The sequence below is a fragment of the Micropterus dolomieu genome, linkage group LG19, assembly GCF_021292245.1.
Source record: "Micropterus dolomieu isolate WLL.071019.BEF.003 ecotype Adirondacks linkage group LG19, ASM2129224v1, whole genome shotgun sequence".
In the NCBI taxonomy this organism is placed as follows: Eukaryota; Metazoa; Chordata; class Actinopteri; order Centrarchiformes; family Centrarchidae; genus Micropterus; species Micropterus dolomieu.
Window position 1 is genome coordinate 5122602 of NC_060168.1, and position 14281 is coordinate 5136882.

The 14281-nt window shown below is 45.4% G+C and overlaps 2 protein-coding genes across 3 annotated transcripts in view; both read right to left on the reverse strand.

The window, feature by feature from the left end:
• Positions 1–406, reverse strand: part of LOC123958130 (MICOS complex subunit MIC60-like) — a 3675-nt gene extending 3269 nt beyond the window's left edge. Inside the window, exons 1-2 of the mRNA XM_046031352.1 lie at positions 307–406; positions 159–202 (exon numbers count right to left, since the gene is read on the reverse strand). Coding sequence (XP_045887308.1) covers positions 159–202; positions 307–406 — 144 coding nt within the window. The remainder of the gene's footprint in view (positions 1–158; positions 203–306) is intronic.
• A 3753-nt stretch (positions 407–4159) lies between these two features.
• The window catches only part of LOC123957512 (MICOS complex subunit MIC60-like), a 28223-nt gene continuing 18101 nt past the window's right edge, over positions 4160–14281 (reverse strand). For both annotated transcript variants that reach the window (XM_046030360.1, XM_046030361.1), the window contains 10 exons: positions 12368–12460; positions 12024–12179; positions 11485–11618; positions 9876–9979; positions 8810–8945; positions 7044–7173; positions 6340–6563; positions 6027–6158; positions 5569–5698; positions 4160–5128 (listed from right to left, as the gene is read on the reverse strand). In XM_046030360.1, the coding sequence (XP_045886316.1) occupies positions 4521–5128; positions 5569–5698; positions 6027–6158; positions 6340–6563; positions 7044–7173; positions 8810–8945; positions 9876–9979; positions 11485–11618; positions 12024–12179; positions 12368–12460 (1847 nt within the window). In that variant the 3' untranslated portion in view covers positions 4160–4520. The remainder of the gene's footprint in view (positions 5129–5568; positions 5699–6026; positions 6159–6339; positions 6564–7043; positions 7174–8809; positions 8946–9875; positions 9980–11484; positions 11619–12023; positions 12180–12367; positions 12461–14281) is intronic.

Genomic DNA, 14281 nt, shown 5'->3' on the forward strand with positions numbered 1-14281 from the left:
CCCCCCCCCAGGCTCTCCTGCAGCTGCCCTATCTGGACACCCTGTATGGTTACAGTCTGAAGCTGCTACGTTATGCTGACACCACCACACTGGCCAGCCTGGTGAGAGCTGACTGGACCTTCTACTCATCCCACCCAGCTCTCTTCCTGTCTACCTACCTGGCCCACGGCCTGCTGGTCGACTACTTTGAGAAGAAACGCCGCTGTGGCGTCAGAAGCCAAGAGGACAGCACCACCAACCTGGAGTGGCTGGCCAGTCTGTGGGACTGGTACACTTCCTATCTGCTCCACCCAATCGCATCGCTACAGCAGGTCCCATCTGACCACTCAGACTGGGAGGATGATCCCAACTTCTTATTTGAGCGCTTGGCATTCCCTGATCTCTGGCTTCGCCCCTTAGTAAACATGGACTACATTAAAGCCCTGCCGACCTGGAGGTTCAGAGCTGTTGTTCAGCAGGGGGAGGAGTCTGATGGAAAGCTGGAAGAAGAAACCGACAGCTCACATTCAGACACAGAGAGTAGGGAGCCTGCAGGGCCCAGCAGACCTCCACACAGCGGCAACATGCACAAGAGGTCACAGTGCAACCAGGACAGCAACACACAGCTCTCTGTGCACGGTAGCATGGACTCGTCCTTATTCTGTCGTCATGGTAACGGAAGCTCACCGCCACCATCTTACAGCGCACCTGAAGGCGTCTCTAACCATCAGCTCTGTGATTGGTCGGTGTGGCCCTGTGACGTGCTGCAGTGTTCGGAGTGCGTGGTGTGTCTGGAGAACTTTGTGAGCGAGGAGCTGCTGATGGGCCTGCCCTGTGGCCACGCCTTCCACCAGCACTGCATTGTGGTGTGGCTGGCAGCCGGCAGACACTGCTGCCCAGTGTGCCGCTGGCCCAGCTATAAGAAGAAACAGCAGAGAGCTGCTCCACTGAAAACTCACCGCAGCACTGATGGTGCGTCTGACTGAGCCCCTCTTCATGTCCTCTCTGCTCTCACTGTTTATTGAGACGCTGTCTGTTGTCATCACGGTTTGGTTGGAGTTGGGACTGGGGAGGAATTAGGTAGAAAATATTGTCACTAGGTGTGATCGGGCTGTTAAAAATGTGCTGAACCTATGGAAGCCCAGCCCCCACACGTTCTGTGTTGAGAGGATATTGATTCCCACAGTAAGCATAGATGTAGTCACAGTAAACGTCGTAGTGCAATAAAACCATATTTCTAATTTTGCTTTTTTCATGTACCAGAGTTCTGCTGTTTCCAGGACAGAGCTCACCGCAGAAGCATCTTTCACATGGCGTTGTGATTACAGGCAGGACAAGAAGCTACTTACTTACTAACAATATCAAGCTAACTACGTCTGAACACACTGTCTGCTCCACCCTGTATCGTGATGGTGTCGGTATTGTGATTATAGTCTTCTGTACTGAACCTTCTTTCTGGTCACACAGGAAAGATGGATCAGTCAGCACAACAGTACAATATCACACCCTAGTCCTTCTAGTTCTAACGGTACTGACATGACCTCCTCAGAATATAAATTTTTACATGACCTAAGTATTTATTTTGGTTATCCAGAGACCGTTTGCTTAAACCCCCACTGTCAATAGTTGCTACCTTAAATCTGCCTTGTCACCGTTTCTCTTTAGTGTGTTTAGAAATGCAGCACTCGAGCAGCTGTCACTCAGAACCCAAACCCTGACAGTTGTGTTAAACGTTGTTTTTAGATGAGTATACAGAGTACAGCTTGTGGATAGAGTTCCTAATCCCTGAGCCCTGTGATGTATTCAGCAGCACTTCATCTGGATCACTGTCATTGTGACATAAACCTCCCTGCTTCTAACCGACCAGTTTGATGTTCACTAAACCGCGGGGTGACAGGCTTTACTCAGGGTACTCTCAGCGATGTGATGAAGACATGCGTACATCCCTCATGTCAGAGGCTGCTCACATACGCACCGCCTCACTGGCATTGTTTAAATTATAACATATGAAGGAATCCTAAAGCTCATGGAAGCCAACTCAACATAACATGGACCCACCAGACATGATGTTTGAAATGTCATCAGCAAGGCTTCAGACACACAGACATGTTTTAATAATCCATGTTGGAGATTAATGACCTCCACCGCCAGCCTCAGGCCACACCCACATCATTCCTCTGCACCTACCTGATCACAGCCAGGGCCACAAGCAGCTGTCATGACATTACATGTATTTAGCTGACGCTTTATCCAAAGCCACTTACAATAAGGGCATTCAGCCATGTGGCGACAACCCAAAATTCCTGGACTCATGCAGGTCTTGATCAAATGTGCTGAACAGAGGAGGAGCTTTTTATGGGCCAAGGTGCAGTCTGAACAGACCTCCACATCACTAAACCAACTGAAAACAAAACAGTTGAAGCTGCACTAATCAATACTTTCTATTAACAGTGGGTGAAATGACTATGTTTCATGTGGAAGGTGTCACTCGTGACAAATCCTCCCAGAGCCTCTTTTAGCCACCGTACACTACCTGCTCAGCACTACAGAGCCAGAGAGGAGACCAGACTAACTAACAGCTAACAGAGAGGCTGTTGTAGAGTGAAACCGTGCCCCGTTCATTTCTGTTATTTCCATTTTAAGCGTGCTGAGGTGGGCCGGGCCTAAGCGTGCCAGCTCGCCTCCAAGCAGATGGCCGACTGCAGGGGCGCCGACAAAACGTAGCAAAATGGGGTTTATTCAACGGAAACGGTGGTGCCTTGAATACCTCCTTCCTACAGGGCTGTGTGGGGGAGCGGCTGTGTTTATTTGTGCTTCAGAAAGCAGCCGCCGTGAAATTCTGCTTCTCACTAATTGCCTCTCCCTCTATTCGCTCACTCTCTAGCTCGCTCGACCACCGCAGCTCTCTTGAACCTATTCATTCAGCCAGGTAGTCCTGTTAACATGATGGAGATGCAAATCCCTTCCATGCCGAGTCAAGCCAAGCCAGCACACATGCCAGGTAGCCTTCATCCGGTACCACAAAGCCCTCTCCTGTGACCATGTCCTGTGTCAGCTTCATAGGGTGGTGATGTGTCAGATGTTGTTTGGAGCTTGCAAAAACAAACAAATGCAGCTTTAACAACGTGGTGGTATTATATTCTCAGTGCTGCATCAGGACTGCCCTTTTAATAGAAGTGTATTGATTGGCTCGAACAAGATTCCACAGTTTTGAACTCTACTACAGCTACAGGGTCTTATATCAGTGCAAGGGAATTTAAATTTGAAAGGAAATTATTTATTTTAAATGTTTGACGTCGCTGTGAGCTAACAGTACAGGTACACAGTGCAGCTGCAGCGATGAGTTTAACATGGTCGGTATCGTGTATGAAGGTTCTGGTCTTAGGGGTTTACTCAGTGTGTGCTTTATTAATCTCCCTGTTGACTGGCAGGAGCCGAGCTGCTGCTGAGGGCTGCTGCCTTGCTCGTGGGCAGCTTGCTGCAGTAAACAAAGAGCCTCAGTCAGTCATCATGTGTCAGTGTCCTGCGGGGCCCCACGCTGATGCGCAGCAGTACAGAATAAAATAGAGAGAACCCCATCTAACCCTTGACTCAATCGTTTGTAATAAAATAAAGCTCGTATTAAAAGAATAATTAAATGTCTTGTTAAATTGAAGGATTGTTGAACTTTGAGTTGTGGCTGATTGACATCAGGTTGGGCAGCTCCAACTTCTGCTGACATTTAAGCCTAACCAAGTATGTGGTCTCAACTTGTCTACAATTAGGAAGGCATATTGACATTTTTAATTTAAGGTTTTTAAAAAGGTCCAAAAATCAGCTTTTAAGGTGTTTAACAACAATCATTCAGCTCTTTCTGTCCTCTTTCTGTGTGTGAAGGGCAAGAAAACTGTATGTAAAGCAGTAACACTCATCCAAAATAAAACAAGTGTTTCAGAACTCTGTGTTGGGAGTCGTTTTGTCGTCATTCTGGGGGTTAAGGGTCGGTAAAGTGTCAAGTCTTTTGTGGTTCTATTATAATTGTCATTTTATTTAGGAATATGCAGCACTAAAGCACAATATCAGCTGAAAGTGTGATGAGCAACATTTGCCTCACAGACCCGTCGGCCTGGCACCCTTTCTGGCCATCCTCAGATGCAGCCGCCTGCTGGGAGGGAGCGACAAAGACACTGAACAGACAGCATTATTGTTCATGATTTATTGTACACGTGCAGTATTGACAGAAATAAAATGCAGCATGAAAAATTCTTTAATCAATGTTCGGATTCATTTTCCACAACACTTGACAAAAAAAGAAAAGAAATTAGCCAAAAATAAATACCTGAAGCAAAAGTGTGGGACCGAACTGACGAGACGAGATTGAGGGGGTGCATCAGTTATATTTTACAAATCATCATCCACAGTGACTTAGTGCTTTAAAACAAATAATCTGATGTTGCATATGAACATCCATCACTTGGTTAACTTCAGGGAATACACCAGTGGAAGTCTCTTGTGAGACTGTCAAGCCTACACAGGGGGAGAGGTTCAATGAGCGTGGCAGCCTACGGAGCCTGGGTGGTTCCTAACCCCACAGCATTTGCATAAGCAGACAGCAAATTGACTACCTGCCTGGTTTCCAGTGTGAGTCTGGCTTCAGTCAGCCAGTCCTCCACCACTCTCCTGGCCTCTCCTCTCAACTGATTCACCAGTTTAGCTGCTAACTCCAGATCACCGTGCTCTAAGCAGTAGCTAGCATAAGACAGAAGCTTGAATGGGTCTAAGTCCTCACTGCACAGCTGGGTGGGTGGGGCTTCCTGTTTATCTTCAAACAGCAGCGCAGCTTGAAGGTAGGACAAGAAATACTGGTATAAGGAGTTGTGAGATTCGTCGATGAGGGCGACCCGGCGTGCCAGCGATCGCAGGGAGTTGAATCGGGCACGGAGGGAGGCCTCGCTGTACACGCCGCGCTGCAGGGATTCTTCTGGGAGAGCCGATGACAGAGCCAATGCAAAGTCGTTGTCATGGCAGCTGTCTCGCACAGCCTGAGCAGCGCCCTCTAGTGGGATGGTGGGGACCTCAGCTTCAGCAGTCTTTAAAGTGTAGTTGAGAGCCTCCACAGAGAGCCAGAGCTGGTGGGCTTTACGGGCCTCCTCCTCTGCTACCACATGGCCTGCGTTCAAAAGACAAGAAGGGCTTTACATGACAGGGTTTAATAGAGCACAAGGTGTCATCCCTGAGAACACGTGGAACATCAAGATGTTGTACTTTCAAAGCGCCAAACCTTCACACACTACTCATTACGCTTGGTTTTGCTCTGAAGCTGTGTGTTGAAAAATGCAAAACTTCCATCTGTTTGCTTTGATTCCAGGTAGTAAGACTGACTGATTCGATTCATTTGATTACATTTTATGTTTCCCCCCCCCGAGAAGGTGGTGGTGCCCCTTTTAACCAGTGTTAACATTTATTTTAATGTAGATAACATTACAAAATGTTCTGTAAAATAGTGTAGGGACAGAGGACTGGCTGCCGTTACTGTACGGGGCTGATCACTCAGTTCACATAGTATTTCTTGGCCTTTTCCAAAACGGCGTGTGAGCACATATATCTTACTGTCTATGGCCTCCTCCATCCCCTTCAGTCTCGCGTAGGCAGTGTTCATATCCAGGGTGAAGTTATCTAGCTGCTCCTGGCTCAGCTGACGGTAGCGGGTCTCCTGTTCCAGCATCTTGCTGCTCAGGACCTGAACACAACCCACAGCAGAGCTTTGAAGGAATGCTTGCAGCTAGACAGGCCGTCAGAGACACGCACCACGACGAGCGAGTAGAGTGGACAGGCGGACGCTACATGCACCAAGCTGACTCCATCTATTCACCTGTCCACCAGAGCTGTGTAGCTCGACTGATGTAACGAGGCAGTATGTGCTCACAGAACAAGAACACTAAAGATGAGAGGAAGCATTTCCAAATCAACTTCCACATTTTGCTCTTGGTGCACCAGACACAGTTCACTGATCAGTGTGCTCTGATATAAACTGCATGTGTGTGCAGAATGTAGAGATGTGTGCACACCTGCTCAGCATCAGCTCTTAGCTCCTGCTCCTGGACTTTGAGGACATCTCGGACGTGGTCTGTGTGAGCTGCCGCCTGACGGCGAAGCTGAGTCCTCATCTCTGCCTCCATAACTTCCCTTAACTCAGACAGCTACACACACACAAACATTGAATTACTGATACTGTACAGCTGGTACACTGATAACAATGGATACATTGGAGACAGTTTCCAGCCCCAGTCATCTCCTGGCCTCAGCAGCCAGTATCTGTCTGCAGGCTGTATGTATGAAGATCAAAGTCAGCGAACCCTGAACCACATTCTATCTCCGTACCTTCCTCTCCTGCTCCAGCCGGGTCTCCTCCTTGATGTGCTGCAGGGCGGTGCCAACCGCTTTCTCCAGGGCTTTCTGGTCCTCCAGCTTCTGCTGCTCCAGCGCCACATCAATGTGGATCTGCTCTCTGACTCTCTGCTCAGCCAGCTCTCGATTCAGCTGGTCAATGCGGCGGTGTGCGTGGGCGATCAGGGAGTTCAGGTCATCCACTGACAGTTTACCAGCTCACACACAAAGACACAAAAGGATTTTGAAAATACGTCTCTTATCTAAAGAACTCCACTTCAGGTGTTGATGTTCAGGGAGAGCAATCTATCCCATATAGTAACAGTAGAGAGGGTTCAATGAGTCCCCCAGCCGGATATGAACCAGGAACAGTGCAGATCATAGTCAGCGCTGTCAGGACTAGGCCACCAGAGGGCAGCACAAGGTTTCATTTTACGTGTTAGCTTCATGTGTCACAATCAATTAGGTTTTTCCATTAACATGAACACATCTGCACCGTAACAGCTGAATACAGACATCATAAAAACATTCTGGATGGTTCTTCCTGACAAGAACCTTACTGTAGCATAAAACTGCAGCGTCCCCTGTAAGTCAAATATCACATCTTTCATAAAAGGTAAGTGTTATCGTATTCAACCTACTGCCTGTGTGTGTGTGTGTGTGTGTGTGTGTGTGTGTGTGTGTGTGTGTGTTCTTACTGAGCCCCTTCCAGTTGGCCTGGATCTCTGGAGTGAGGCTGCTTACTTCCCTCTGGAACTGTTGTTTGGCTTCATTAACCAGTTCACTGTACTGGGAGACAATCTTAGCTTCTGACTCTGCAGACTGCACCTACACACACAAAAAAAACACACACACACACACACACACACACACACACACAGAGCAGCATTATCCATTACTGTCAAACTCCTTGCAGACAATAAAAGAGCATGCACTGAGTAATGAAAAGGCCGAGGCCTGAACAGGATCAATGACCTGCTCTATATGAAATATGCAATGAGAGAACTTATGTTGTGAAAAGGCACTATATAGATCTAATTGAATTGATAAAGCTCATGACAAGACGAGGTCACATGTAGGAGTAATCAAAGTCTTGAACCAGCGTTTCCTGTTGGTGCAGTGCAGCTATGAAGGGACTTCACTATGTTTCATCCATTATGCAAACTATTTTTCCCCCTATTTTTGTGGGTTCTTTTTAATCATTAAATCCTTGTGCATCAAAAATGCTCTACACTGGCTCTAATGTGTTAATGCAAGTACTAAAAGTTAATGCATAACAATGAGTTCCATATTTGAAAGTTTGCTGTTGTGCATCAAACCTTTTTTCTTTTTGTCCCGCCACATCCAGGCTGTGATGAAAACTGACATCGACAACATGTTTCAACGAAAAGCTAAATAGCCAGCTAGCCAAACTCAACCCTTCCTCATCTCCTCCCTGCTCTCTTCTGTCTGACGATGCTCTCTCACCGGTTTTGTATAACGAGGGCCAAGCAGCCCACAGAACGATCAGCATAAAATGGATGGAGGTTGGGTGGAAGATTACTGTGGGTTTATTCTTTACTTGAACACTGTGTCTGCGTAAATCATTGTTCCGGTTCGCACGTATCTATTTGTAGGGGTCTTTTCATCTTAATTTAAGCAGCCACATTAACACAATTACAAAGTCAGCCTACTATCATCTGAAGAATATATCAAGGATTAAAGGACTTATGTCTCAACAAAGACCTGGAAAAACTTGTCCATGTATTTATCTTCATTTGACTCGACTACTGTAACAGTGTCCTTACAGGGCTCCCTAAGAAATCCATCAGACAGCTGCAGCTGATTCAAAACGCTGCTGCTCGAGTCCTCACTAAGACCAAAAAAGTGGATCACATCACTCCAGTTCTGAGGTCTTTACATTGGCTTCCTGTATGTCAAATAATTTATTTCAAAATCCTGCTGTTGGTTTAAAAACTACAGAATGATTTAGGGCCAAAATACATTTCTGATCTTCTGCTTCGTTATGAACCATCCAGACCTCTCAGGTCGTCTGGGGCAGGTCTGCTTTCTGTCCCCAGAGTCAAAACTTAACCCGGAGAAGCAGCGTTCAGTTATTATGCTCCGTAGATCTGGAACAAACTCCCAGAAAACTGCAGCTCTGCTGAAACTCTCAGTTATTTTAAGTCAAGACTGAAGACTTTTCTTGTTACCACTGCCTTTTAAAAAATCAAATGTAAGGCTATAGATCAATAACGTACACTGCACTGTGACTTTTACTGTCCTGTTTTACTCTGGTTTTATTTCCTATTTAACTCTTTAAAATTAATTTTATGCTGTTTTTATGTTCTATTTTACCCTTTCAATTTCCCGTTGTTGCTTTTATGTTTTATGTAAAGCACTTTGAATTGAATTTGCCTTGTTGAAATGTGCTATACAAATAAACTTGCCTTGCTTGTACGTAAGGTACAAAGACTGTCCTTACCTTCGTGACCACTTTGTCCAAGTCCACCACCATGTTATGGAGATTCTCCTCTGCTGCTAAAACCAGTGGGCGCACAGCAGGGACCTTCAGCCCATTAGCCTTGTCAATCACTGACTTGAGAGCGTCCAAGGCCTCACTACAGAGAGAGAGAGAGAGATGGGGGAGACGGGGAAGGAAGAAGACAGTTTGAGGAGAAAACTGAAAGATCTCAAAGTGAGTCAGGGCAAAGCTGATAGCAGAACACATGCTTAGCAACCTTTCCCTAGATACGTCATATGACTGATGGATCAACATGCTGAAGCAGCACACTTTCCTCTGGCTGCAGAGTTAAGACTTAAAGCACTGCACAGCTGATGCTGTATGTGTGGGCTATAGGGATAAAATCACTGTATATGAATATTTAGATTGCTATATTGATGCAGTCATTTTCAGAAACTTTTGAGAAAGTGTTTATGGAATAAATCATAAAACAGGAATGTCTGTGTTTGGCTAATCAAATCAAATACATGCCAAATAATGCAATAATCCTAAAAATCTGCCATAAAGCTGCTCTGCTTACTGATTTAAAACAGTGCCACGGTGGTTTAATAAACCCATAGACGCAGCAACCACAATATGTCAACATCAGTAAAACCAGAGTGTTAGCAGCGCTGCTTCTGCCCTCTGCTCTCTGTGTTGCTGTTTCACTGAGGGCGGGGGGCTCTTTCACTTTACTTTAATGTTTTCTCATTGAATTGTTGAAATTGTATTCATCCACACACTCCTGATGACAAAATGTGCTTAAATTAAAACACAAAATTTAGAAAAATTCAAAGGGAAAAAATGGAATTTAGGAAAAGATTTAACAGAATCTGAAATAATTCCATAGGCCCTACTATTGCAAAATTCAAAATAAGTGATTTAATAAGTTCTGGGTTTCCCGCACTTTTTATCGTGGGATGCCGTGCCTTGTCTGAAGCAAAAAGCATCTCCGCTAACATCAGAAGAAGTTCTTCTGGTTATTAAAGATGGGTGTTGATCTGTCTGACTAACAAAACGATCGCGTGTGCATTTAGACGCGTCTCACTTGGCTTTGAGCAGAGCAGTTCCAGCATCATTCACTGCGCTGGTTCTTTCAGCAAGAGCAGCTTCTAGATCCTTCCACTGGGCTGATTTCTCCTGAGGTGGAACCTGGAAAACAATGACACAGCCTATAATAAGTGTCAGGGCGCAGGTAGTACTGGTACAGTGTCTTGTAGCTAGGTCTAGGGGAGTCGATTATCACTAACCCTTATGGCTTCACCAACTGCTAACAGGCCACAACATACGCTGAATGCCAACAACAAGAGAGGACACGGGCCTTACCTGAACCCCAGCGAGCCTCCCACTGCGGCTCGTGCCCCCAACCGTGCGCTGAGCTCAGCCTTGGTTTCAGTTCATTTAGATTATCAAACAGACGCAGACAGAAACTAAACAATAGTTCATCAGGAATAAGGATTATCATTCACCGTCCATCAGCAGTACGCTCCACTCTGTTCATATCTCTGTGGTCACAGTTTACTTCAAAAGTTTCTGTGTTTTTGCGACCTTCTACCGGTCATGTTTTCAATCGAGGACAGAAGGGGATGTATGCTATACAGATTGTAAAGCCCCCAGAGGCAAATTTGGGATATTGGGTTGTATAAATAAAACCTGACGTGACATGATGAATGTGGCTGCCCTTTGCTAAATTAACCACAAAGCTAATGCCGTGTTATAGAGACAGATGGTGGTTGAGAAATGGTTTCTCGTACCTTTGGTTTAGAATTTAAAATAAACTAGATGTGAATATGCTCCATTGAAAGTAGTTATTACAGCAGAGTATGTGCACTCTCTCACTCTGTTTAGATGGCTGAAAAACTTTCTAGCAGCAAATACTGATGTGCAACTGTTGAGACTATAATATATTTTATTAATATAATCCATTTAGGAAAAGGTATTATAGCCCACATGCAGAACAGCATAGTGTAGTTTATACAGGAAAGGGGTCTACTATCCAAATTCAAAATATTGGCTCATAGATCGGCTCTTTTTCACTTTAATATCAGCATCAGCCCCCAAAAACCCATATCGCTCGGGTTCTAACTTGTATAGTGCCCGTTGCGGTGCCTGTAGAGGGTGCTGGAATGTTGGTGGTCCCACTGATACTCCAAGCGTGTTTTTTGAGCTGCAAACGAAATGCTTTGATTATACTGTGATGAAAAACACCAACGCTGGTGTTAGTATTGACATTTCTTACCAAATGTATAAAAATCTGCATTTCATTGGTTGAAAATAGCTCAACACACCATCTATTGTTTTAAATCACCCTGAAATGGGCCAAATGCTGACGAAGAGTCCGTTTGGGACTAATTAACGTCATGACATTAATATTAAGACTGTTTGTTCAGTTGTAGCTACACATGCACGACTTTTTCCTAACTTGGCTGTATAAGTTACAATTCTGATTCTGTTCCACCATCGAATAGAAAAAAGGCAATTCATCAGATTTGACTCCTTTTTTGCCTTCAACTGTGCATCTTCACTGTCAAGAGACTGGATCAACAGTGGATAGTAGATTATTCCTACTCAATGCATAATTACTGACATAACAAAGTGTAAAGCCAGTAAAAGTACAGACGCGTTGAGGTGTACTGTATTCTGTTGGTGTTCTGTACCTCTGCTTCCATAGCCTCCTTCAGTTTGTGTGTGTGCCGTGCGATAGCCTGCAGGGCGGCCTCCTGGGCTCCAATGGCCTGCAGTGCGGCTTTCGCCGAGCTGGCCAGTGAGTCTTCAAGACCGGCTGATACAGCTGCAAAACAGTCACACACACAGACAGGAAGGATGGAGAGGAGAACAGGAGTTCATGGAGAATTCAAAGCTCTTTTCTGAAAGCTAATAGGGCTAGCTAAACACAACTTCAATTCCACAGATTTTTTTTCCTTTGTGAAATTGTGAGCAACACCACAAAATGTCGGTTTCCCATGATTTGCCAATAAATTTAGTGTAATGTTGCCAACGGGATAAACACATCTGCCACGACACATGACAGCATGATGATAAAGAAGAACATGTGCGGATGGAAATGATCCGCAGGAGAGCAGATACGTCTGTACACAGGGAGAAATATTTATGATCCAAATCCCTGTCTATAAAATGACGCTCGTTCGGGTGGTTGACTGTTTTTCTTGTGTGTGTGCTGTTGTTGCCGGCCTACATGCTAGGATGTCCTGTTCCTCCAGATCTTGTTGAGCCAGTCTAGCCGCCACTTCTTCTACTGGACGTTCTCTCAGAGGTTCTGTTGCCGCAGGGGACTCTGTGTCCGCTGCTGTCCCTGGTGTGTCCTTATGGTCGTGGCAGGCGTTGCACTCCTCTAAAGAAAAGATGCACACACAGACACAGTGTTGCACCGATACACTAACTGCAGGGGTCTGGCCCCAGGCAAGATTTTGCTACATTCAAACACTCCCCTGAAAGTAAGAACTAAAGACCGGGAATTAAAAAAAAACATTTAATCACGATGTTATAATTGTTTGAGTGCTCAGTGGCTGATGCTGTTACCTTTGACTGCTGCTGCCTCTGTGTCACATGGAGCAGGGACTGACTGGATCTCACTGATGGCTGAGATGATATGAGTCGCCTCAGCTGAAGCCTCTGGATGTGACAAATACAGAAAGACACGGACAGTTTGTGTGGTTGCATGTGCCACGTCACTCATGTGTGGACCTTTTTAGGAATAAAATGCTGGATGCTATGCACCAGCTGTACAAAGCACTCTGTAAACACTCAGTGTTTAAGATTTTGGATTATGATGCACAAGGCCTTGAGAGTAACCTCATGTTGAAGTCATAATGAGCAGGTTTGTCGTTTGTAAACACACTCCCCGGCTCAACGGGAGAGCAAGCAAGTGAAGGCAGCCTAATGATAAGCGGGATTAGCAAGAACAAAGCAGCAAATCAGAGAAGTAAAATCTTATTTTCCGATTATTATTAGTTTCCTGCAGTTTCGTTCTAAAGCACAAATAAACGCCTCCACACAACCCTGCAGGAAGAAGCCACTGGATCTTGTGTGGAAGCATCCTGTCCGCTGTGTCTGGTCGGGAATAGGGTCTCTTTATAGAGCCAGGACACACACAGAGAGGACAGGAGAGAGCAAGGTAGCTTGTGAGTCCCAAACTCATTGCACGCTGCCCTAAGGCGACACCCAGAAACAGCCCAAGCACAGCAAAATAAGAAGGAAATACAGGCAGAGGGCAGGGTCTCTGCAGATACACACTGCCACACACTCATGATTGAGAGGGATTATTTTTGAGTGAAGAAAATCCTACTCATTCTCCCTTTAAAGAACACATATTGGTTAGATTTAAACAGAGGATTTAAACATGTCAATCACTAAAGGAAATAAGGCCAAAGAAGACCAATAAGAACATACCTCCTTGTGGAAAAGAACACTCACAACGACCCCCACGTGATTCATTATTGTAAAATCACCAGAGAAATACAGGGAAGGTCCCAGACAATCCAACTTGTCGATTCATCACAAAAAATTCATGTCCGTAGATCCATTTTCTGCAGCTTCACTTGTGGTATTTATCACAGAGCTAAATGCACTGGACTACATTACAGTGTAATGACCTAAGAGCTGTGAATGACTTATTCTAGGCTACAAACTACATTGACTCTAACAGATTGGAAGCTTAACAGGGCTGCAGCTAATGCTAATGATTTTCATTGTCGATTGATTTGTGATGATTTCTTGGTCTACGTTTGGTCTTCAAATGTCCTCCAAAACTGTGAAAAAGAACATTTGAGGAGCAAAGTGTAGAAGCAGTGAATTTTGGCATTTTGTTATCTAAAAACATTTCCTGTCAAAAGGACTTACACTATATTGCCAAAGGTTTTGGGTCACCTGCCTTTACATGCACATGAAGGTTAATTACATCTCATTCTTAATCCGCAGGGTTTAATATGGAATCGGCGCACCCTCTGCAGCTACAACAGCTTCCACTCTTCTGGGGAGGCTGCCCACGAGGTTTAGGTGTGTGTTGATGGGAATTTTTGACCATTCTTCTAGAAGCGCAATTGTGAGGTCAGGCGCAGATGTTGGACGAGAAGGCCTGGCTCACAGTCTGTAATTCATCCCAAAGGTGTTCTGTCGGGTTGAGGTCAGGACTCTGTGCAGGCCAGTCAAGTTCCTCCACACCGAACTCGCTCATCCGTGTCATGTTGGAACAGGAAGGGGCCTTCCCCAAACTGCTTCCACAAAGTTGGGAGCATGAAATTGTCCGAAATGTCTTGGTATGCTGAAGCATTAACAGTTCCTTTCACTGGAACTAGGGGGCCAAGCCCAGCCCCTGAAAAACACCCCCACACCATAACCCCCCCTCCACCAAACTTTACACTTAGCACAATGCAGTCAGGCAAGTACCGTTCTCCTGGCAACCTGCCAAACCCAGAATCGTCCATGGGACTGCCA